This window comes from Rhinopithecus roxellana, chromosome 7 (genome assembly GCF_007565055.1).
Source record: "Rhinopithecus roxellana isolate Shanxi Qingling chromosome 7, ASM756505v1, whole genome shotgun sequence".
Taxonomy (NCBI): domain Eukaryota; kingdom Metazoa; phylum Chordata; class Mammalia; order Primates; family Cercopithecidae; genus Rhinopithecus; species Rhinopithecus roxellana.
The window spans coordinates 63,478,585-63,505,249 of record NC_044555.1 but is presented as its reverse complement, the minus strand read 5'-3'; the positions used below and the strand labels follow the sequence as shown (position 1 = coordinate 63,505,249).

The 26,665-nt window shown below is 38.1% G+C and overlaps 1 protein-coding gene across 2 annotated transcripts in view; it reads right to left on the bottom strand.

The window, feature by feature from the left end:
• Positions 1-26,665, bottom strand: part of SYTL5 (synaptotagmin like 5) — a 106,110-nt gene that overhangs the window by 43,061 nt on the left and 36,384 nt on the right. For both annotated transcript variants that reach the window (XM_030934092.1, XM_030934093.1), the window contains exons 3-6: positions 19,376-19,491; positions 17,841-17,949; positions 14,848-14,982; positions 2,128-2,269 (exon numbers count right to left, since the gene is read on the bottom strand). In XM_030934092.1, the coding sequence (XP_030789952.1) occupies positions 2,128-2,269; positions 14,848-14,982; positions 17,841-17,949; positions 19,376-19,491 (502 nt within the window). The remainder of the gene's footprint in view (positions 1-2,127; positions 2,270-14,847; positions 14,983-17,840; positions 17,950-19,375; positions 19,492-26,665) is intronic.

Below are 26,665 nucleotides of genomic sequence, written 5' to 3'. Positions count from 1 at the left end.
TTGATTAACTTATTGCTACCCACTGGGACAACTGTACTAGATGTTAAATTTTTAAAAATATTTCTGTGTCAGTTGATAAACAGCACTACTCCCAGTCCACCCCCCACTTCCCTGTGCTCATCCTCATCCATAAGCCCAGGTCTCCCCATAATTCAGATCTAGTGCATGACATGGAAGGGTCCCCAGGATACTGCCCCAGCCTTGTGCCAGTGTCTGTTGTGATTTCTCAACGTCCCTGCCAGACTGGTCACTAAGTAGTTTGAATATCATTCCTCTTTAGATTCCAAGAGTTGAGTGTATTTGTCAACTATCCATGCACCTTTCTAGCTATTGAACAGAAATGACTTGCTGACCTTAGCATAAATATTTATGAAATTTTAAATATTCCTTTTACCTTAGCAACTACAAGTTAGACTATAAATGTTTAAATAAATCTATTATTGTTATTCAGTCTGTCTGAATGCCTTAACGGAATTTGACTACTCGCCACCTCCACTATCTCTTTGTTTCAAAACCCAGTCTGTCACATGGGGTATGATAATGGCTTACTGATTGCTTTTCTGGCTTTCACTCTTGTTCTCCTACAGCTGGTTCTCAGCACAACCCCCAAATCCTGCTTAAAGAGAAGGCAGATTATGTTACTCTTCTGCTCTAAAACCTCCATCTTAATCAGTGTGAATGTTGACTGCACACATTACTCTTCAAGGCTCTCTCCAGCCCTATGACCTCTTTGGATTCATTTCCTAGTTCACTTTGCCTCATTCACTCACCACAGCTGCATTGGCCTCCTTCCTCTTCCTTGAACATACCAGGTGTGCTCCCACCTCAGGGGCTCCACACTGGCTGTTCTTCTAGAGGCATTAAAAATATTTTAGAAACTGGCTGAGCAAGGGCACTGACCAATCAAGATGGAGGCCAGCTACAAGGAAGTGGAGCAGCCTTCCCTGCATGTACCTGCTGAATATCAGTGCTGTCTCTGGCTGGTGGAACACCGTGCCCCAGAAAACTACATTGCTAATTCTTTCACTTCCTTCAAGTCTTTGCTTGACTAGAGTCTGTTATATAGTAGGTTCTCATTAAATGTTGGTTGAGTCAAAAATTGTTTGTATTGTATGAACTCACTGCTCATATAAAGATTTATCAAATATAGATGCCAGCAATGTGGATGGAGCTTCCTGCTAAATAAAAAAATCTAGTATATGCTAATTCATTCCAAATACAACTTCCAACGGAATATTTAATAAAAGAGAACATTTTTCCCAAAATAGTTTTTTCATATTCTCTTTTAAAAGAGAACACCAATAGAAAATATAATTGATCACATATATATATATATATATAAAATGCAATTTAAGCCTTCATTATGTGTTGACCCCCTATTTTAACAGAGGTATAGAAAAGAAAACTATAAAAATTTCTATTTTAAAAATTAGATAAAAGTTCTACTTTTCCAGATTTAAAACAGTTTGGAAAAATTTGTGCACTCAACCTATGAATATTTTCTCTAAAGAGTAACAGAGAGGATCAAAATCAGAGCCTTCTAAAATGTTTTATATTTATTTAAACCATATAGCAATTTAAACCTCCATCATACAAGTGTTACCTTTGAACCTGCTCTTTCCCTTCCCTTTTCCACTTTGGCTTTCCTTCCAGGAGCTAAGATGCAGGAGGTTCAGTCCTGATGAAGCTTCTACCTTTAAAGAGCATAAAGAACATCCTCTGATATATAGAGTTTAAACCTAGCCACGATGCAGTGGTGAGGTTGAATTTCAGAGATTCCGTGTCTGATATGGTTTGGCTCTGTGTCCCTACCCAAATGTCATCTCAAACTGTAATCCCCACAATCTCCACCTATCGAGGGAGGGACCTGGTGGTAGATGATTGAGTCATCGGGGAGGCTTCCCCTGTGCTGTTCTGGTGATAGTGAGTTCTCACGAGATTTGATAGTTTTACAAGTGTTTGACAGACTCCTTCTGCCATGATTGTAAGTTTCCTGAGGTCTCTGCAGCCATGCGGAACTGTGAGTCCATTAAACCTCTTTTGTTTATAAATTACCCGATCTCTGGCGGTTCTTTATAGCAGTGTGAGAACGAACTAATACAGTGTTCATCAGGTTTGTATACTTACTCTACTGATGACTGAGGTCACACTTCGTGTGCCTGGGGCTGGAGACCTCTGAGTGACTGGGGTCACACCATTGCTCCGACTGCTCTTTGGGGTCCTCGAACCAGCTTCCTGGTCATTGAGATCTGATGAGCCAGTGCTTCCCCTAAATGAGAAAGCATATTCTGACTTTAACATGGAAGCAGAGCAGCAACCAAATACACAGGCAGAGTAAAGCTGACGAGGAAACTGATAAGAACATGTGAACCACACTGAGTTCACAAGAGTCACACTGGAACTGCTCAGAAACTATCATGTCACCTTCCTCCTCAAAGACCCTGAGGGTATCACCAGGTTTGTCCCCATTTGCCTGACTCCAGGGTCACTGTAATTAAACTTCACCCCATCTTTCAGATTTTGTTTCCTTCTGCTTACCAGCATTCTCTCAGCCAGTTTGGGTTCCTTACCATTTTCTCAACTCGCCATCTTGACTTCCACCTCCTGAGACCTTTGCTTACCTTCTCTCCACCTGTTATGCCCTCTTAACCACTCTCCGTCTATGCAAATCTTTCTCAGTCTTCAAGGGCAAATGAAGTCCAGCCTTCCCCATTAGGCCTTTCCTGTCAAGCAGAAGCCTTGTCAACCTCTGTTCCACTCAGTTCCTACTGACTTATGGTCTTTGCCTGACTACTGTATTTAGTACTTGACTGCACAATGTCTTGTTTGGCTCCCTAGTGGATCCACATATGAGAGCTTGGGTGTTTCATTAAACTATGAACTTCTTGGGAACAGAGTCTATGCCATAATTATCATGTATCTCCAGCAGCTTTGTAGTGCCTTAGTACAAAGAAGCCACTCAACACATATTTAATCAAAGATTAGAAGTTATATTTCATTTCTCTGTGTTGTTTTAGTGTCTAATTCATGGTGGACATTTAATAAATATGGTACAAAAATAATGACATTTGGTAAATGAGCTTGAATCACTTTCATGTGTGCTAAAACAATTCAATTCAATCCAATAACAATAAATGAAAAAGCAGTTCCTGCCCTTGAGGTGTTCACAATTTTCTTATTAAATGAGCTTCATAACTAAACATAAATTTTGACAAATTGGAGTTTAAGAGAAGTGTTTGTTCCCATTTTATTCTTTTTCCTCAGTGGGCACAAAATACACTAAGTGGTAAAACAGAAGTCCTTATGAGTTTTACTCTCTCAGTTACTGTCTCAATAAGTTACAAATGCACATATAATAGTACACATCTTATTGGTAAAGCATACCAGCAGTGGTTAATAGTGATGAGGACTTACAGTTGATCCAATAAGAGGAAAGACTAAATAGAATAAAGGAATATTTTTTAAAAGAATGTTTAAATGTTTAAATGTGCACATATCATTACTAGAAGACAAACCAGGCAGAAGAATAGGCAATGACCATTGGATAGAACTGTCAACCACAACTCCTAAGTGCTTTCAAAGCTGTGCACCAGAGAAGTCACCAAAACCAAATTTGTCCTGGACCACATTACCAGCTACCAGCACCTTCAATAATCATGAATAGCAGTGGCATTTACTTAGTATCTTCTAGGCGTTAGCCATTTTCCATCCCCCAATATTCCTGTAAAATATGTTTTAGAATATTATTTAATATTTTTTAAATGAAGAAATTGAGTCTTGGAGAGGTTAAATAATTATTCAATACATGTATGCATGTACACACACACATGCGTACACACACCGATAAACCACCATGCTATCAGCATAAAAACAGTATTGTCAGTCTACCCAAAGCCTGTGACCATTCTAGTTTCTCATACTGCTTACTCATCATTTCACTAAGAACAAGTCATTACAGCCAGGCAGGTTTTGCATTTATAGAATGAACTATCAAACAGAAGATAATCAAAGGAACAAGGAGCTAGGAGTTAGTTTCTTGGGACTTGATTATGAGAATTCTGAAAATTTTCTATGTTACTAAAGAGTGGTTACTAAAGGGTAGCATTTCTTTTTTACTAAAGAGTCTCTGCAGAAAGGATCTCTGGCTTCCTCTTTGTAGAGATGGCACTATAAGTAAATTACAGTACTATGAACTCAGCTGAGAAGATGTCTAAGACTGTGTCTGTTGATTCTGACAAGAGAGTAAAATTTTGTGATTAAGTAAATTGATACACTTTGGAATTCTAATTTCTTTGGTGATTTTCCTGAACCCTTCTACCTGGAGCATGTCATTTCTACATTTGACAACAGTTAGCCACATTTGTACCCTTCCAAGTATTTCCACTCATCTCAGAGGTCCTACTTAGGAGAGGCATAGAGACTCTCCCGTTGATGCTGTACTGTGACCATAGGTTCTCTAGAACAATGTTAACACAAAAATATGTCTCCCTACTGTTTCAGGTAAAATCTTCTTTAAAAAGAAAGAGCAGGGGTGAATCTTGCAGAAATGAGCCAAGAAGTTATGAACCAAAGGGACTCATGTGGGTATTTCTGCCTGTGTGTGTGTGGAAGGTCCTCCCAGAGCCAGGTGGTTTTAAGAAAGGCCTCATCATGGATTAGCCTTGCTGAAACCAAAAGTGCTACTTATGTAGAAGCTCTGGCAGAAGTTGATTAATTGTGGTGGTGACACATTCAAGAGGTTATCCTATAACAAAGAAAAAATTCTTGTGATTGTAAGTCAGCTACTGCAAATTATCATTGCCAGCAGCATTATCTCAAAAATGACATAGACTTTCACATTTGTCCCTGACATTTACTGTGAGCTTCTCAAAAAATTTTTTTCCAGTTGATTAAACTCGGAAAAGGTTTAGTCTAATAAGGCATATTGTCATAAATATTTGGGTGCCAACTCATTTAGAAGTTATGTAAAATATGACATAAAATACATGAATCTTTGCCACTTAAATTGGAAAAGGATAAAAGCTATGTCAAGTCAAAATTAAAGTTGTGAAGTTTAAAGGTCAACTAAGAAAAAGCAATTTTTTGATTCAGCTATCATGTTACTTAGATTTAAATAAAAAGTATGATAAATCAGTGCCAACAAACCTTCAAGCTAAAATGTGGTTAAGTAAAAACCGGCAAGAAAAAGATACATTTATCTCATTCTAAAAGGCCCAAATGTGGGGATATGTCACTGTCTGGGAGTTTGGATATTCTGAGTTGCTGAAAGACACATTTTCCAGATTAGGAAAGAGTTTCACTTACTTTACCTTATGAAATATACTTTAAAAGCCTTCTGTTTTGTTCTCTCTAATTCCATGGGTAGGGTAAACACATCCAACAGCAATAATTTCAGTATATTCTTATAATGACCCTGTATGGCAGATGCATATGAATGTTTGTTCCAAGCTAGGGAACTCAGGAGTGGCCAGCCCTGAGATTTGTTTCTTACCTATGAAAAACATCTGAGCCCCTGGCCCTTCTCATGGAACACAGACCATACCAGGGACTGAGGCCCCGAGTTTTGGGTTAAATGAAGGTTTCCAGGTGGACGTTGTTTAGGGGGAAGGTTTTAAGTGAAAATGCTATATAAACTACGTTGTTATTTGCAAGCGGTTGTGGTTTTCCTGCCCAGCCCACCACCGCTGGACTTTCCCCTGTGTGTAAGATGCTAATAAAATCATATGTCTCGTTTGCTGGCTCTGAGTTTTTTGAACCTGGCAGCTTCCCTATTGAAGTTAATAGGGGTTCAGCACGGCACCATGTTGCTCAAAAATCTTGATAACAGCTTCCCAGATATATCCATTTCTAGACAGAGGATCCAAGGGTAGGGGGCAGAGATTATAATTTAATGAGTTGCCTTTCTGCTTTACATGAAGGTCTCCTAGGAGTTGTAGCCAGGAAATAATTTCCCAGGATCCAACCTTCCCAGGGTGACTGACAGTGTTGAGCCTGTTCCCATATGGTTAAATGTGTGCTCTCCTAAGGCAGCACGAACCTGAGAGATCCTAAAACTCACTGGGACGATGAGACTAATGTGCAACACAACACAGAGACAATGCACAATATTCTTTCTGAGGTTTATGAGCTTTCCTAACTTCCTAACTTCTTATAGTTATTTTGGATCTACAGTGAATATGCGGGAAAGACGGCCAATGGAGACTGCAATTAGAAAGTGAGATGAACCTGCTAACTGGGAAAGAGATAACTAAAAATGAATGTGGCTCAATCTTCTAGTCTTTGGTGATCCCCAAGTGCTGTGTCTTTATTAATAGTCTTATGTGAGATGAGTGGCCCTCATCCTCAGATGCACATTAGAGGAGCTATTAAAACTCCCATGTCCAGGATGAGGGGAGGCCCTCATCCTCAGATGCACCTGGGGAGCTATTAAAACTCCCATGTCCAGACTATACTGAGGCTAGTCACATGGGACTCTCTGGGTATGGGATCTAGGTGCTAGCATGTTTTAAAACTCCCCAGGTGATTCCAATATGTAGCCAAGGCTGAAAACCACTGTGCTAAGCTGTGGATAAAAGTTCATTGATCTCAGACATCTCTCCACCTGCATTGTTCCCTCCCCTTCTACCACTATTTTTTTTTTTTTTAATTCAGCAGTACTGACATGAAAAGAGCTAAGTTGTCCTTGTGGTTCAGACTGTGATACATGGAAGGACACTTTGTCTTAGTGAGTGAATGTGTTGCACTAGGAATCAGCAAACTATGGCCTGTGGACATATTTGGGCCCACCAAATGTTTCTATATAGTCATGTGCTTAGAGTAGTTTTTACATTTTTAAATAGTTGAAAAAAATCAAAAGAAGAATAATATTTTGTGACACATGAACATTATATGAAATTCAAATTTCAGAGGGCATAAATAAAATTTGATTGCAATTCAGGCAGCCCATTCATTCATGTATTGTCTATACTTCTTCCATGTTCTGACAGTAAAGTTGAGTAGTTGAGACAGAGATCATATGGCCCACAAAGTCAAAAATATTATCTGTACCTTTACAGAAAAGGTTTGTTGATCTCTGCGTGTATGCCAGTTTGGGGGAAAAACTCTAAGCATGTTTTTCCTCTGCTCTCACAGTACTACAACAATGATCAATCATCACAGCAGACTTCTGTGAACAAAGGTGTGGGGTTTTTCCCCACACACCAAGCAGCAGACACCAGCTGTGTGTCCTCTAATTAAATTCCGACACTATCTATTAAAAGAGAGTGTCAGATCCCACAGGGTGAGGACTCAGTCCCTAAGACTGTCCTCCCCCAGACACCAGTCACAAGTCTGGGCTTTTAGAACTTCTGACCAACTGTCTTCAATTTGGGGTTCCCATGACCCCCTCTTTGTGTTTGATTAGCTGGAGTGGCTCACAGAACTCAGGGAAACACTTACATCGACCAGTTTATTATAAAGGATATTACAAAAGATACAGATAAAGAGGTGCGTAGGGTGAGGTATGGGGATAGGACTACAGAGCTTCCACTCCCTCCCTGTGCGTACCACCCTTCTGGCACCTGCACATTTGTGGCTATCCAGAAGTTCTCTGAACTCTGTCCTCTTGGATTTTTTTACACTTTTTAATTTTTTTTTTAATTATACTTTATGGTCTGGTCTAGGGTACTTGTATGGAGGCTTCATTACATAGGCATGATTGACAACTGTGTAAAAATGTGATTGGACAGAAAGTGCATGATCTAAACCCAGCAAGGCCTGTCTGTTCAGGCTTTTCTTGGTTTCTCTGTGTAGCATTCCTTCCTCTAGGTTATGAGGCAGGCTTCTCCGGAATGAGGGTCTTTTGAACCACAATCAGGTTAGAGTCCTGCTTTGGCAGGTGAAAGAAGGACAGTAGAAGGTCCGAGAGATTATGTTTTCTGAGGCCCAAAGTGGCCCAACAGTATAACAAGGACTATGGAAGTTAGGAGGCAGGAACTATAGATGAGAATATATATATATATATTAACACCACAGTGCCTATGCACACAGGCGCGCACACACACACACACACACACACACACACACACACAGATGAGTCTATTTAAAAACAAAACTCTTTGGAGAAGCCAATACACCTAAAAGAAGTAAATTTCAGGTATTGGGTGTTTGTGTGTTAAACTTAGGCCCAAGTGAGCCATCATAGGATCCCTTGAAAACAGAATTAGGGAAGCAGAGAGATGAGAAAGACATGGAAATTCTTCACGCAGCTCCTATAGCTGCAATGTCCCCTGAAGCCACTGGCCTTATATGGCTTACTCACACATATCTTCCTTTTCTTTTTAGGAAAGAGGACAAGAGTAGTATAATGTAGTAGGCACTCAATGATATTGTGCCAGATGAATCCTAGTGTTAATTATATAAATAGCTTTATAATTCAACTTAATAAAACAAAAGCTGCTTTGTTTGGTGGTTTTAAAACGTTTAGTGTTTCCTTAATGGATTGGTTTCCTTTAGGAAAACTCCCTCTAAAACGGAGGAGACAGTTACCATGAGGAAGGGACTCCAGCTGGGTATGAAGAAATAGATCTTAAGAACAGGTGGTACTCTCCATGTGATAATATTTTTGTTTTTTAGCATCCCATTAAAATCCTGATCTAATTTCTTATTTCTAAATAATGACCAGAAGCCGTTTTGAGGAGAGAGGCCAGCAGCCATGAAAAGCCTTGGGTCAATTAGAAGTCGGGGGCAAGAAGAAAGCCCCCGTGTGTCTTTCCCCATAGACACACAAAAAAGGAAGTGCTTAACAGAACTTCACTTTTCAGCAACTAAATGGAACAAATACTTACTCCATACATAGTAGTTCAGAATTGCCAATCGCTTATTCTCAGTAGGATGTTATATTGCATATAAGAAGATAGGTATTAAGGCATCCGAAGACATCTACATCCTGGTCCAAATTACCTCTCCATCTCCTCATCTCTCGTACACCATACTTCAATTTTTATACTCTAGAAACTCTGAACAGTTTCTTTTCAGCACACGCAGTCTGCTTTATGTCTATTTTCCTTTGTACTTTTTATTTCCTCTGCATAGAATGCTCTTCCTATCTTTCTTTACCTGGCCGAGTCCTCCTCATTTCTTAAAAGCTGCTTAGGGATCATCTCAATGAAGCTTACCTGAATCCTTTGGAAGGATAAATGCTTATCTTTAGTTTTTCCCATAACACGTAGAACATATTTTTAAAATTGTATTACTATATTGTATTTAAATTATTTATTTAGTTATTCCAGCCTTCCTGCTAAATTGGAAGCTCATAAAAGGGTGGAACAGTATTACTAAGAACTTCCACATTTACCATCTGGCATATATAGTACTACGTCAATAATGTTGGCAGAGCTGTGTGTTGAATTCATTTGTATGAATAGAATGCATAGATGACCAAGTCATATATCTCTGCTCCTCAATGATTTGTAGAAGAAAGGCCATCTATTGTATCTTAGCTACTCTGAGAAAGGTAACATGTCACATAATACATATTTAGATAGCAGTGAGTAAAAGGGCAATTTACTAATTTGGAGGAGGGGAATGTGTTAGATTTAGTTCACAGAAATAGAGCATGCCAAGACAGTGCATCCATGGGAAACAATTGGAGAAACAGAAAAAACAGCAAGGAGGAGGCTTCAGGCTTACAATCATTTGATCACAGTAATTAAGCATAGGTGTGGCTGAATTACTGAGCCTCCATACCTTCTCACATTATTCACATTATAGTGAGGAAAGTCACACGTAATATAAAGCAAACAGAAATCAGGGGCTGAACAATGGTCTGACAAACTGCATCTTTGAAGGAGGTCTGAGAGGAGTTTGGGAGGGAGGTTGTAGCAGACTCTGTCAGTGTCCCTGTCTGTCCATTTGCCCCCAGCACTCACCTCTACCCACAGAATCTTGGTTATTGGGAATACCCAGAACTCCCTGCCTGAGTAGTTTTTTGAATCATGGGAGCATGGAGTCCCTGTGAACAGGGCAAATCGGAAGTGCCAGAGAGTTAGTGCCCTAGAAGCAGCCCTCAATAAATTTTGAACAGCTGCTGTAAAAATACTCCAGATTCCCTACCTCTTGATTGGATAACTCTGATGTATGTTCAGCACTGTTTTCTAGAATTGGCCAGTGAGATGGAGCTCTAGTTGCCCACAATAACAACTGGCTTAATTAATGATACATCCTTTTTGCCTTCTTCCCTTCCCTGGCTTATTTCCCCACTCTCCTATCTCTGTTTCCCTGGACCACATCCTGAACATATTACTTACTCTTGAATCCTTATTTCAGGATTTTCTTCCAAAGGAACCCAAATCAAGTGTATATTGGTGCATATGGTGGGCAAAGGATGAGTTTAGAAAAGGATGGCTTTGAGTTCTAAATAGAAGTTTCTAGCTAAAGTTCTTTTTTTTTTTTTGCAACTTCAGACTGTGTATCTCCCACTGGTATGGTCACAGTATAACAAAATACTCTGGTGAATTCATGTTTCCCCTCCTGTTTTATCATGTGTCAGTTGCTCCCTGGAATTAAAATTCACTTTTCTCGGGCCACCATGGTTTTGCAAATTGCTTTTGGCTGTTAGCATTTGCTACAGCTTGTGGGTTTGATTGTCTACCCCTCGCTACCCCTAAGGAGGGCTGAGCTTACCCAAAGGAGATTAAAATGGAAAAAAAGGAATTAGCAGTGACAAAGGAGGGAAAGGCACAGGAAAGAGGTGAAAGTAATTTTCCTTTGGAGGACAATGCTCACAGCCTTTATCCTGTTGAGTCACCAAATGATCATTATAGAATAAAATGTACATACTTTCAGAGATATGCTGTACATTTGAACATTTTTTAAGCCTGGTAAGGAATGGAGTTTGCTATTAGCATTAGCAACTAGGTATGTAGTGTTTTATCTAATACACAAAACAGACCATTGCTGACTTTGTGGATGTGGTCCTGACTCAGAGTTAAACACTCCCACCTTGCTATATTCAAATTTCTAGTAAGAGGTTGCCACCTAATTGGCACCTTAATTGCAAAGATGTCAATGAAAATTACATTCAGAACAGGAGAATAATTTTATTTCTGATGAAAAAGAAGGTATCATTTAGTGATAGAATGGGTTTAATAAACTCACTTTACCAAAATAATAGATACGAGGAATGGATGATTCTTCAAATTTATGATAATACCAGAAGTGCCATATTTCCTGGACAGAGAGAGAAAGAGAGAGGGGCCGTGCTTGAAATGAAGACGAGAACTAGTTAAGGGCTGGTTTGAATGGTGTGGTCTCTGCTTTTGGTGGATCAAAGCCAAAGCAAAGCAGCTTATGAAGCTTCACAGAGACTGACCATCAGTCCCAGACTCCCTGGAGACCAAATGGGAATAACTGGATGAAACTGGTGTGCGTGGGGCAAAGGAGTGGGAGGGCAGAAAGATGAGAACCTAGTTGGCTACGAGACCGAACAAGGTCCCACCATCTGTTCACAGTCCATGTAAATATTGCCATATTCTCCAGTGACATGATAGAAAGGCTACTGAGAAACAACATCATTCTTCCTCCATTTTTACTGAACAAAATACATTTTACGCTCAAAGTTCTACTTTTCCTTTGTTTTTTTAAGATAGCATTGTTGGTATCTCCCTCAGATTCCTTTTATCAGCTATGCATGCTCCTCCCTAGTTCCTGAGTTCTTTTCTACTAATGGATGTCACTTGCCACCTTCAGAGACATTCCCTTTAGCACTGGAGCTGGACGCCAACAAATGCCCTGGAGTTTGTCTCCCCCTCACCCCTACAGAAGAGTAGTCAGATAAAATACAGAACTCGCAGTTAAACTTGAATTTCAGATAAAAAATAATTTTTAAGTACAAGGATGTCCCAAATATTGCATGAAACATACTTATACTAAAAAACAGTTGTTAGTCTCAACTATATATACCTGGGCATCCTGTATCTTCATTTGCTAAGTCTAGAGACTCTATTCAAGGGAGGCATGGTCAGTGACTGACTGGTATAGGAGTGCAATGGTCCAGCTCCTCAATGTGGAAAAAGCTCAGGGATATAGTTTATGCTCTAGAGTCTCCTACAGGATCAGGCTGAGTCCTCAGACCTCACTGGAGCTAGCACTACTGTTTAGCTTCTTCCTCTTCTCTATTCTGTCTCTCCTACTCCCTTCCTGGTTTCTTTTGGAATCACTCGATTAATAATAAATCACTTGCTTATAAATTCTTGCCTAGGCATCTGTTTCTGGGAGAGCATGACTTAAGTTAGAGATCTTGTAAATCATACCACAGTGACAGCTCATCACAACTTTGTAGGGATTAAAAATCACTACCTTGAATAATATTCTGTTTATCAACTAGAGCTTACATTTATTTTCCTAAAAATATTCTTTGTCTCATGTGTCAAGTCCCTAGCAACTGGTGAACATCCATTTGACAAGCTCTTCTGAGAGGCTGCTAGGGCTTCTTTAATCTATTCATACTTTCCCCTGCTTTGAAACTACTGAAAAGAAATAAAGCCAACTGGACATCTGATAAAACATCATTTACACTGTTATATGATGTGAGCTTTAAAAAGGAATGCCGAAGCCCAGCTGCTCCAGGAAAAGATCAATGATCCATGAAAAAATATGCATTGTAAAGGAGAAAGGGGAATTATTAGCAAGCTGGGTCAGGCAATAGACCAAAGAGACTGGGATCTTACAGTCTCTTTAGATGATGGGAGTTAAGAAAAGATGGGCTACCTCTTGCCTCAATTTTCTAAGGACTCATTTTGAAATAATGGAACTCATCTCACTGTGGCAGTTCATTAATGAGTCATCATTGTGATAAATGCACGTTCAAGGGAAAGGACATTTTGCTATTGATCTCCCGAGCATCTTTAATCACTTTCTTAATGGGAAAACATTGTTCTTAACATGCTTAAGCCAAAGCACTCCTGACTACAATGTTCTGACTATGTGTAAGCCATTTCAGGTATTTACAATTTAAGATAAATTCTACTTAGGGAATTCCTTTCAGTTTACAACAAGAACAAGATGCTCCTGGGTCAATATACCAGTATTTGGTGATGCATGTCCATATGGCTTTATAGTTTTGGTTATTTGTACCTACCAGTAGGTAAGACACAAAAAGTAAACCCAGGCAGACAAATTCCATTACGGTATAAGCACTGATACTGGAGAGCATGCCCCTTATTATTCTTGTTGAGTAACTGTAAGACATATAACTTAAAATAGCACGATCTAATTTTGTTAGGGTGGCAGCCTTTTTTTTCTTTAACAAGGAACGTTGTCTTTCGTCTTTTCGTATATATTGTTTTCCTTAAATGCTAGCCTCAAGTGTTAGCCAAGCTGGCTCATCCATGGAGTCCCAGGAGGCTGAGCAAAAAGAACACCAAATTAGTTGCTTACTGTCTCTAAATAATTTTGACCACTACTATCTCAGAGTCAGGAGTCCAACTATGAAAAACAAAAATGAGATTTATTTATTATTATTTTTTAGAGACAAGATCTTGCTCAGTCACCCATGCTGGAGTGCAGTGGCATTATCATAGCTCACTGTAACCTCAAACTCCTAGGCTCAAGCAATCTTCCTGCCTTAGCCTTCTAAAGCATTGGGATTATAGATGTAAGCCACTGTGCCCAGCCAAAATGAGATTTTTATAGAAAGTTTTTGTGGGACACAACATGAAGCTACTCCAAGGGAAGACAAATGAAACTATTTCAAGGATAAAGGCAACCATAGCTTAACAGTTTGTAATCATAAAAGGGAATATATCAGCATTCTTGAAAGTTTGGGAAATACTGAATACAGTACCAATATTTTGATAATGGGTGACAAATGACTTTATGCTTCCTTGTAATTTTTTTTCTGTATAGTTTTACATAAAGTAACGCTTGCTTAAAGGACTGTTACAGGGACAAAAGAAACAACTATGGAGAGTCACCAAGAAAAAATAACCCAATAGTCAAAATAGTGTCCCCTCTAAGGAAATTTTTTGGTTTGCATTCTAAAATGGATTACAGGGAAGAATGCAATTCTGCTTGGATTCTTCCTAACCTAAGGAGAAAAGAAAAATCTGCCAGTTGTATCATCTGGCTTAGCAGAATTACCCCAGATCCAAGCAAATGAAAGGGAGTTAACAGTTGGACAAACCAGTGAAATATGAGGGTGGATATTTTTTTCTCATTGTTAGTTTTGATAATATACTAATCATGAAAATAGGTCTTGACTATGCTCCAATAGGACACAGAAAATCATGCTTGATATAAAATGACTATGCTCTTGGCTATCCTTTGTGTTTCTCATTATTTTTCTTGACAAGTGATAGATCTGTGGATAAGATGTTCTCACTTGGCTCCACTGACAACCTCCTCCAGTCAGAAGAGGTGGAACTAGAAAGGAAGTGAAATTTATGAAAAAGTCTCTGATGCAACTCAAATGTAAAATTATTAATAATTTTTTAAAAGCTGCAAGGAATGTGTTTGACACTCAGAGATTTCTTTTTTTCAGAAGCTTAAATAGAAAAAGCTCAAGAATTCAATGAAAAATATTTACTTGCCCTGTACATTTCCATTTGAACTGCAGCCCCAAGCGCCAGAACATAAAGTTTCATCCCTGCAGGTGACGTAAGCAATTCCAACAGCTGTAATTCTAGAAGTAGAGCGCGTGCTTTCCATATCAACTAAAACATATCTTCCTGAATTTTCATATTATGTGTTAGGAGTTCTCCAAGTGGTAACATTTCACAGACACCTAAAATCCCCCTATGAATGGGAGTATATCAACCTTATCTTCAGGTTGCTCAATCTGCTTCATTGCTCAATCTGTATGACTCTTACCTGTCTGAACCAGGAGCTGACTTTAAACTCCTAAAATGTTGACCGTCTAAGTCCAAGCTATAGCTCCGCCCACTTTCAGTTTTGGGAGTTATGATTTCTCCTCTGGTTGCTGATCTGAACTTGCTAAGAAGAAATCTGAAATTATATATATGTATTTAAAATTAGATAAGAAAGAAAGCATTTAAAAATATCATTTCAAGAATACAATTTCTGGTACTTTTAATAATAAAGGATTCTTCAATAAAGCAGCCTTAGGGCTGAGAGGATCGGGAGAGTTCCCAGTGCCTCTGCAATATAGTATCAAGGGTGATAATGGAGAAGGTTACACCATTCTCTCAAGACCATACCACTTGTTGGTCGGTCACTACTAAGCAAAAGACTGCCTACTCTGAGAACTCAGCACTGTCACCTGAGAAAGGAGATGCATTCCTTGAGCTGGGTCTGTTTGTAGGAACAGTGAGAATAGAGAGCTTGAACTCGCTTTGCTTAGAGAGGGGAACCAGGATGATCCTCTTGGACAAACTGATGTAACTACTTATTAGACTGCAGCTCCATGAGAGCAGTGACTCTGCCTTTCTTGTTCCTTGACAGATTTCCTGAGTCTAGAATGATGCCTGGTACATACTAGAATCCAACCAACTCTTGTGGAAAGAGTGACTAAACTCATGTGGTGGAAACCACCTTTATTATCTTCCATGACATTTATTCTTGTGCCTCATGTTGGATAAAATCCGATTAGATTCCCATTTCACTAAATTATTTGGGATTTAAGCAAAAACAGGCTTTTAGGAACTTAAAGTCCTGATCCAGGATACTGTGTGCCCAAAACATGGGTGTTTCCAAATGTACTTTAATAACAAAATCAAAGCTGTATTCCTTTTTGTAATCGCATTGGGAGATACACTTCATTTACATTCTACAGTTTTCTAGAGAAAAAACTGGATTCCAAAGGCACTGGCACAATCTTAATAGAATCTGCCATGTTGTCTCTGTTTCAAAGACTCCTGGAATAGTGTCATTGTCAAAGCATCTGAAGCTTCAACCTACTGGAAAATTACATTTTTCTTTGGTGAGAATAGCACTTAATATAATGTCAAGGTATGCTGCTCTGAGAACCACCTCATGCATGTCCTCTACTTAAGGTATCTCCTCTGCCTGGAGTCACTCTTCCTCCGTTTTGCGATCCTGAACCCCATTTATCTCCTCCTCAAGTCTCATGTACAATTTGATGTGTTTCTGGATGGCTCCTATACTCAGCTGGCATTTGTTACCTACCCATTTATTTATATGTACTCAGTAATTTATTACCTTAGAATATCTCTGTGGTGAACACCCTCCTCTGCTTTAGAAAGGCTTTTAGGAAGCTCACATTGCCATCTTAAATTTTCCTGCAATTCTTTTATACTTAGTAACTTTCCAGGGGTGTGTACTTTTTCTCCCCAACTAGCTGTTATATTCCTTGATGACTGAGAACAATCAGAACCTAAGGCTCAACCCAGTGCTATAATGGTTTGAATGATTCAGAATTTGCATAATTGATTGTGCTGGTGAGTTAGTTACTGTCTCCCATCTCCAAGTCCACTATTCTGTGACCTACTCTATGATGCCTGAGCTGGGGTCTGCAACTGACAACTCCTAGAGGCATTTGTGAGCTGTGAGTTACTTATTCCATCAAGCCATTGATTGTTTTTGATGAGTCAGGTGCCATGCTAGATACTGCAACACAGAAGCAAAGAAACCACTGGTCTACCACTAAAGGAGCTTACAATTAAGTGTGTGTATGTGTGTGTGTGTGTTGAGGGGGTGTCAGAGTGCAATATGATTGGTGGTGCAAAGGCACAAAGCATTGTGGGTGAACCAAAGAGTGATAAATGAGCTCAAGATGGTAGGAAGGGTCAATACATAGGATAGAATACATAGGATACTCTAGGCTATCTTTCCAACTCATCTCTGCTCATCAATGAAAACATGGTTTGTCATGAGTGCTTGAGTTAGATGAAATTTAGATTGTATTCCCACTGACAGTCCAAGATTCTAAAAGAACCCTAGACATTTTGTACAGCCAGATAAAGCTTCTAACACTAGCACCGTCTCACTTTGTATTCTGAAACAATGCTGTCTGGAAAGGACCATAAAGTTAGCCAGGCATGGTGGCACATGGCTTGTAGTACCAGCTACTTGGGAGGCCAAGGCAAGAGGATTGCTTGAGCCCAGGAGTTCAAGGCCAGCTCAGGCAACATAATAAGACCCCAACTCAGTAATAATAAAAAAATCAGAAAGGACCATACAATGACTTGGTGCATATTAGAACTCTCACTACTTCAGTCACAAAAACTGGCCAATAGCTGCCTGAGAAACAAAAACTGAAAAATGCAGTTTCCTTTTGGTCCTTATAGCCTATATTTTGGGATCCCCTTTTCTACCTTGAAAGAACCTTCTTGCTCCCTTATGTACCTCCCATTCCTATTCTCAGTACTTGACATCTATATTCTGTATTCATTTACTGAACTAAGTTACTGTGATGGCCAAATGTGACTTTTTTTCTTAAGGAAGCCTGAATTTTAAATAGGGAATATGATGCTTTAAGCTCAGTTAATAAATCTTTATTTTGGATAAAATTATATATCAGCACACAGGTTGGAGGGGACAAGTATTGGCATTGTACAATAGAAACTGTTGTCACCTCTTTATAGACTGGCCCTGGCATGAAACTTTCTACCTATAAGTAATGTGAACCATATAGTGCAAGACCGGATATGTCAAATGAAAGGAAAACTCTTCTGTGCTTAGGTCAGACAGGACTTATATTTACTTGTTGAAAAGTATTTAAACTGCATTTCCTGAGGAGAATGATAAGAAAGTGTTACTTTGTTTGAGTCTCTGACCTCCTCTGGGTCACTGAAGTGACATCAAACTTGAAAAATTAAGGAGTCTTCATTTCAGAGGCGTCTGGAATAAAGATCAAAAATTCCCTCAGAAAGACCATGTCTTACCCCTTTCTCTTGGGTCCATCATGGCTGGCCTTCTTCCCAGCAACAGGTGAAGTGTCTGACTTTTCTGCATCCTGGCAGGTTTGCTCTTGGCTCTGTACTTCTTCAGCTCCTCATTAACAATCAGAAGAGAAATTTACATACAAAATAGCCAGAAATGAGAGCAAATTTATATTCTGCTTTCACTTTCCCAGATTAGCTCAAGGCAAGGAAGTCTATAATAATTGGCAATGCCATTCCCATCCCAAGTTTTTCTGTCACACAGTTATTTCTAATTTGTTGAGTGTTCTAGAGTTAACTGAAGACAAAGATCCTGGACTCATCTGTGGGAGGTTTACTGAGATAACCTTTCTAGGGATGACTGCATCAGGCTTCTGCTGATACTTTTAGAGCAGGGGAACATGGTCTCCTAAGATCTCCAGATCCCTGGAGACTGAGTTCTAGCATGAGGTTATAGAAATGATGTCCTAATTTCTGGGCATATAAGCCACACTTCCTGGGAGGGTGGGCATCTGTGCAATACATTGTGACTTTAGGAACTGCCTACATTCTGGAAGGTACTGAAGTTTGAGTGGAAGAAGAGGCCATGGCTGACTGCCTAATTCTAACTGTACTCCACACTATCTCTCTGTAACAGTATCTTCTCTGTGTGACCCATGTGCAAAAGCCTTTCCTTGCTAGTGCCACACCCAGAAGTAACACTGGAATCAGTTCCAAGCCTCCTTGCCATATGTGCCAGACTTAAATACAAGGGCACTTGTCTCCTCTGTGTGAAAGATGAGATAAGCCTAGAAACAGTCCAAAAGATGTTTGTTCTGCTTTTACTACACCACATATGAGAAACACGCTCCCAATCACAAGGTTTACTCCATCTTTAACTGAATTGTAGTTTGAATGCACTAAAAAGCACTGTCAAGGTAGAGTGTCATTTTCATTTGAAGCCAGTATTCATTCAGTAAGACTATGCATTTCAAGCCATTTAGCATCTCTGGCTCCTTCCCACCAAATGCCATTGACTCACCAGTCATTGTGACAACCAGAAATGTCCCCCTTGCCTTTCCAAATGCTCCCATTTTGAGGGAGGGAGACAAGGTACACATTATCAATCCTTGGTTGAGAACCACTGGATTTAAAAAGTAACATTTAAAAGAAATCGGAAATAAATATTGTTGAAAAATCAAGGATTATTTTCACAATGTGAATCACTTAATTCATCTGTTTTATGTTACTTTCTTAAGTGTTCAGTAAAACATTGGATGTGCATTCAGAAAGAGAACTGTCTATGATGGAGACAAATGGTTTCTTTGAAAATCTTGGTGGGTGAGATATATGGAAAATCACTGTGAATTTTGTTTTCTACTGACTTCCTCTTGTCTTATATGAATTACGTGTTTAGATTTCATGCTACCAAGTTGTGAAATGACCTAAGGGATTCAGGAAACTCATTTGCGCTGATTAACTGCATAACATAGAGAAGTTATTTAGTTAGCCAAATGAAGATGAAAATAGTTGTGAAACCACATATTTGCTTTAATTACCTGGACTTCTTCTTAAAATGGACTGTCGGACAACATCAGTGCCGAGAACATTGACTTGCTTGAAACGTTTTGCCTTTTCTTCAAAAAACCACTCACCAGTTATAATCTTTAGCTGCCTACTCAAGGGAAAAGGGAAGAGCATTGAAATTCAATTATTTAGCCATATAATTAACTCTCAAAAATCCCTAATAAACGGAAAACAGCTAATTATTTACAAAGTTTATCTCAATCTCTGGAGTATTTTATGGTGATAATAATAGCCAGTATTAATTGAATATTTACTATCTGCTAGGTACTTGCTAATTGCAGTTCATACTTCATATATTTTTATCCACATAGCAACCTTATGTATACACTATTGTCCTAATTTTATAGATGAGGAAATGGGGACTTAGAGCAATAAAATAACGTGCCTCATATCACACAGTTGGTAAGTAGTAGAGCCAGGATCCCATCCCAGTAAGTCTGACCTGGGGCTCAAGTTCTTAACCACTGCGTTAGTGGATAAATTATCTTCAATGCAAACAATAGAGATCAAGGTTCTGAATGAAAAAGAGGTCATGATCAGATTCTGTTTTGGAAAGATTCTTTGATATAACATGTACAGTGGGTTGGACTGATGAGAGAGTAGGATAAAGAGACAGATTGGCCATTGTAATAGTCCAGGGGACAGATGATGGCACCCATGCTAGGGCAATGGTAAGACTAAGAGAGGAGTAATAAGTTCAAATTGTAAGTGATGGAATTGCTTGCCTGGATTTGGTAATAAATTCAGTGTTAAAGATGGGAAAGAAGGATCCTTGAAGAGCCACACCCATCTTTTAAGCCCTACCTGCAATGGCTACATGAAATCACCCCCATCTTCCCTCCTGAAATGCTTATAATCCTCTTCTTTGTCTGTACTTCTCCCACTACTTATAGCATCCTTCAGTATTATTTCTATCCTCTCATGTCTACTGGGTTGTAAATGCTCTGAGAACTGATTTCTGTCTGCTTCATCTTTTTTTTCCATAGTACCTACAAGAAAGTATTTCACAGACTATAATCTCAATTAATGTTTTTCAAATGAATGGCTGACTATTCTCCCATAATTTTAACACATTACCCTTCTTTTCATATCCTCATAGTTCTCATTATTATCAGTGAAATGAGGGCAGGGACCTTGGCTGTGTTGTTCACCACTTCTAGGAGCGGTAGGTAACTAGCACTCAGGAAATACTTGTGGAATGAATTAGAATACCTGGAATTCAACCTATAGTAGTTATGCTGCTATAAAAGTCATTTTCAGGCATATCACAATGATTTTAACAGCTGTAGAAGTCATTCGGTAGACTAAACATATTTCTAATTAAAAATTAAGAAACGGCTTTAGCTGATTAGGTGAGCATTACTGTCCCAAAACCTCTATGGGGCATGTTCTGAAAATAGTAAATAGGACTATATAACTAGGGTAAAGGACTTGTGGAGAATTCTATTGAAAAGTGGAGTTAAAAGGTAGGATTTGGGGCCAAATCTTTGAATGCTGAGGTAAAGAACTGGAGTGCCATTCTAGCAGTTTTTCTAAAGTTCAGATTGAATCACATAATCTCTGGATAAATATATGAAGAGAGAAACCAGAGGTAGGCAGGCAAATTAGAAAGTTAAACAATTAAGAGGATAGAAAATGATGAAGATGCAAATCAGGGTATCATGGAGGTGAGGAGTAAAGGGAAAGACACAGACATTTGGACCACTGAGAATGAGAATCAGCAAGAATTGGTGACATGTCTGATATGGTGGCTGAGGAAAAGCAACTGAGAGTCAAATAGACATTTCAAGTCCCAGAGTATTATACCCATTTGATTCAGCAACTTATTGGACTTGAAAATCAATAGCTGGATCCCAAATAGAAAAGTCACTTCAGAAAAATATGTCAACCTTGTTCCCCACAGCAATTATCCTGAAATCTGCTTCGGAATCTATGAGGCAAAGGTAAATTCTATATGAAACACCATTCCACTACTGGGAAAAGTGAAAATGTTAACCTTGGAGAAAGGTATTCATTGAAAGGTCAGACCATAGTTTGTCTATCATAGATTTACTCCCAAGTGGCTATATTACCTATTGAGAAGCCCAGACTATTGGATAAGCTCCATAACAGTAACTATATAAAATATGCTTATGGAATATGTTCAAATCTAAGATATAACCTACCAAAACCAAAAGCTTGAATAGGTTAAGTTATTTCTGGATACATTTCAAATGATCTATATTCTTATGTATCACAATGTTGGAAATCCAGGTGACAATTGTGGTATTCTAAATTCGAAAGATGTCTCCTGTTTCTTGGCTATTCAGTCAAACACTAATCCAGGTGCTGATATGATCAGACATTACAGATGGAATTAGGTTACTAATTAGCTGACCTTAAATCGTGAGATTATCCTAGATTATCCATATGTTATGTGAGTATATTGTGTGAGGCTGAGGGTTGGGGTATGAACGATCCCGTCACCTGGGTACTGAACATAGCATCCAATGGGTAGTTTTTCAACCCTTGCCCCCACCACCAGGAGTCTGCAGTGTCTATTGTTGCCATCTTTATCTCCATATGTACCCAGTGGTTAGCTCCTACTTATAAGTGAGGACATGCAGTATTTGGTTTTCTATTAATTAATTTCTCTGCATTAATTCGCTTAGGATAATGGCCTCCTTTCATTATGTTTTATGGCTGCATAGTATTCCATGTTGTATATGTATCACAATTTCTTGAGCCAATCTGCTGGTGATGGGCACCTAGGTTAAGTCTATGTCTTTGCTTTTGTGAATAGTGTAGCTGTGAATATATAAGTACATGTGTTTTTTTTTGTAGAATGACTTTTTTTCTCCTGTGGGTATATACCCAGTAATGGGATTGCTGGCTTGAATGGTGTAATAGTTTTGTTTTAGTTCTTTGAGAAATCTCCAAACTGTTTTCCACAGTGGCTGAACAAATTTACATTCCCACCAGCAATGTATAAGCATTTTCTTTTCTCCACAATCTCACCAGCATCCGTAATTTTTTGACTTTTTAATAATAACCATCTGACTCGTGTGAGATGGTATTTCACTGTGCTTTTGATTTACATTTCTCTGATGATTAGTGATGAACTTTTTTTTCATATGCTTGTTGGCTCCTTGTATATCTTTTTTTGAGATGGGTCTGTTCATGTCCTTTGCCTACTTTTTAATAGCATTATTTGCTTTTTGCTTGTTAACTTTATTACAGATTATGGATATTAAACATTTGTTGGATGCATAGCTTCCAAATAGTTTCTCCCATTCTGTGGGTTATCTGTTTGCTCTGTTAGTTTCTTTTGTGGTGTAAAAGCTTTTTAGATTAATTAGGTCTCATTTATCAATTTTTGTTTTTATTGTAATTACTTTTGAGGAATTAGTAATAAATTATTTGCCAAGGCCAATATTCAAAATGGTATTTCCTAGGTTTTCTTCTAGGATTTGTATAGTTTGAGGCCTTACACTTAAATATTTAATCCATCTTGAGTTAATTTTTGTATATAGTGAAAAATAGTGGCCTAGTTTCATTCTTCTTCATGTGGCTAGCCAGTTATTCCAGCACCATTTGTTAAATAAGGAGTCTTGTATTCATTGATCATATAAATAAAGTTTTATTGAAAGATATCCATGCTCAATTGTTTATATGCTGTCTTTGGCTGCTTTTGTGCTACAACTGCAAAGCTGAGTAGTTGCAGCGGTAGCCCACATAGCTCTCAAAGCCTAAGCTATTTACTCTCTGGTGTTTTATTTAAAAAAAAGAAGAGTTTTTAACTTCTGCAGGAGGCAAAGAGTACACAAAAAGAAATAAGAACAAGGGGAATACTATAGTTCAGTGACTAAAAATCGCTAAATAGTGGCATGCCAAGGCCTTAGATCTTTTTTTTTTTTTTTTTTGATAGTTCTTTGGATGTGAGATGGAGTAGATAGCATACTGACAGCAGTTTCTTGTGTGACAGAAGAAAGTGGACACATCCAGTCTATACTCTCCAGGAAATAGGCCTCCATATCACTTTTACCACGTATGCTTAGAGCTGCCAACACCTAACACAAATAAGATCTTCCCAGAATTGTTAGTCATTACCTCTTGCTACCCTTGGAGAATACTAACTGTAAATCTTGTATTTGTTCAACTCAGATAATGTACTTGAGTCATTTGTCATTTCAGAGAAAATATCAGAACAGATTGTTGGGATTATGCCTTTGTCACACTCTCAGGTGTCAGGTCTTGTCAGGAGGCAGACAGAAGTCTTGGTAGAACAAAAAACTAATAGTGAGTGCATATCAGTCACCAAGTAATAGGCTAGTCACTTTATATATGGTATCTCTAATTCTCACCATAAGCCATGAAGTATCTATTACTATCACCAATTTACAGACAAGGAAACTAAAGCTCACATAGTTATAAAGGTATTATGTCTGAGACAGGATTTGTATTGAAATCCCATATGCTTTACATTTGGGAAAATTGTCTGAAGAGAACTCACACTTGTCAGCTATAACAAGGCTTTGAGGAAGGGTGAAAACCTATAGAGTCCAAGAATAACAAACATAGCATTTCATATGATTGGTTGTGATTGTGGGGGAGGGGTGTGTGTGTGCATGCATGTTTGTGTGTTGAGGGTAGAGTGGTAAGAATACAGAAGGGGTAAAAGACAAAAGAAAATAAAAATGCCAACTACTATAAAATTTATATCCCTGTCTGTCACATCAATCTAGTATTCGAAAAACACAAGACTTGTCATAGACTTTATGCACTCTAAGTCATACTCTGAAGAATGAGCTTGATTAAAATTATGGTGGGCTATACTTATTTGTGAATAATGATTACTGACAGTTCAGGATTTGCTAGGTCCCGGTTTTCTTTAACATTAAACCTCTGGGACTTTTCAAACCTTCACTTGGAAGCTTACATGAATGTAAAGTCAAATTAAATTATTTATAGTTTTACAGGGGAAAATAGGTAATCTTATCTTAAAAAAGAATAGTGACCAGAAGATTCATTTTGCTCCTTTATTTTCTATTAACTACTGGAGACATCTGCAATAAGATATGCTTATTAGACATGCTGAGATAAGATACTAGTTCCCTTCTCTTATTCATAAGGAAACTAATTCAAATTATTTATACATTTATTAATTACACAGCGACTTTTTTTTTGAGACAGAGTCTCACTCTGTCACCCAGGCTGGAGTGCAGTGGCATACTCGCAGCTCACTGCAACCTCTACCTCCCAGGTTCAAGAGATTCTCCTGCCTCAGCCTCCCGAGTAGCTAGGACTACAGGCATGCACCATCACACCCGGCTTAATTTTTTGCATTTTTAATAGAGATGGGGTTTCGCCATGTTGGCCAGGCTGGTCTCAAACTCCTGACCTCAAGTGATCCACCCACCTCGGCCTCCCAAAGTGTTAGGATAACAGGCGTGAGCCACTGCGCCCGGCCTACACAGCAAATATTTATTTCATTTCTACTATGTGTCAGGCCCTGGGCTAAGGCTAAGAATATGGAGGTGAAGAAGACAAACAAGGACCTTGGCCATACAAAGATGCTGGTGTACATTTATTCCTTTCTTCCTTTCCAATCAGGAAAAGTGAAAAGAAATCCCTAGACACATTATGGTGAAACTATAGAGCACTACTGACAAAGGGAACATCTTAAAAGTAGCTAGGAAGGCAAAAGGAAACCTACAAAAGAATCACAATTAGCATGACAGTTGATTTTTAATAGCAATGATAAAATCCAGAAACCAATGATATATCTTCAAAGTGCTGGGAGAAAATACTATCAATCTAGAATTGCATATCCACAGAAATCACTGTTCACGAATGAGGATGAAATAAAGAAATTTTCAACAAAATGAAAACAGACAATTTATCACCAATAGATTCTCACTAAAGGAACTTTTAACTATATTTCAGGAGGAGGTAAAATAGATCTGAGGTATAAAAAGAAATGGTGAACAATGAAATTGATAAAATATATAAAAATCTAAACAAACATTGATTTATAAAGAAAAATGAGATTACATAAATTGTTGGATTATACAATGAGAGATGTCTAAAACAAAGGACAAAAATCATGTATCAGCCAGGAAGATGGTATTTAGAGTTTAAGAACACTAAGCTTCTTTCAGCTATTGATTTGCAAAGTTAAATATAAATGTTATAATTTCCAGGGTAACCACTGAAAATGAAAAAAGCATATAATACGAATACCAGTAGAAAGAATAACATGGAATGAGAAAAATACACTTTAATGAATCTACAGATAAAATAAATAAATGCAAATATTTTAGGAATCACAATGATAATAGAAATAAAAGTAAATATTGCAGTGATCAGTGAGTACAGACTAAACTCTATAATTTAAGAAACAATATTATGAGATTAAATGTTAAAAATTACATATAGTATATATATCATGCATATGTATATATAGCACATATATAATGTATATAGCATACAAATATAGCAAATATTAAAATACATATAACATATACTATACTTTAAAATAACATATATGCCACATAAAAAAGACTCACCTTAAACATATGGATACAGAAAGGTTTAAAGTCAAATGTTGGAAAATCATGTATGCAGCTATTAACCAAAAGAAATTTGATGTAGTTGTATTAATAACAGAAAAAATAGACTTCAAAGCAAAAACATATTTAGAGATGAAGGGAAGCATAAAGGATAACTCCAAATTAATAAGGAAAAGACCAGCACCTAAAATAAAGTTGTGCAATACACATAAATACTCATATCACAGAAAAAGAACCACAAAAAGCTAATAAATATATGAAAAGATGCTCAACCTCATACTTAAGCAGTAAAATGCAAATTAAAACTACAGGGAGATATTCCTTTATATCTATCGGTTTGAAAACAATAAAAAATTTTCATGAAGCCAAGTGTTGGTAAGATCAGGAAGTAAAGGAAACACTTATACAATGCTAGTGGGGTTTTAACTGGTACAACCACTATAAAAAATAATTTAACATCATCTTGTCAAGCTGAAAATGCTGACACTGTTTGGTGTGCAATTTCATTCCTAGATGCACACCCTGCAATCTTCTCAAGCACTTTTGGCACAGGTCGCAGTAAGAGATACATTTTATGTCACAATTCAGAAAATAAATACACACACGTATAAGTATATATACACACACACATACGTATGTATATATATACTGACGTTTTCTACTCCACTTTCTTTTAATGCTAGTTACTACCCACCAATGGGTCATGATCCA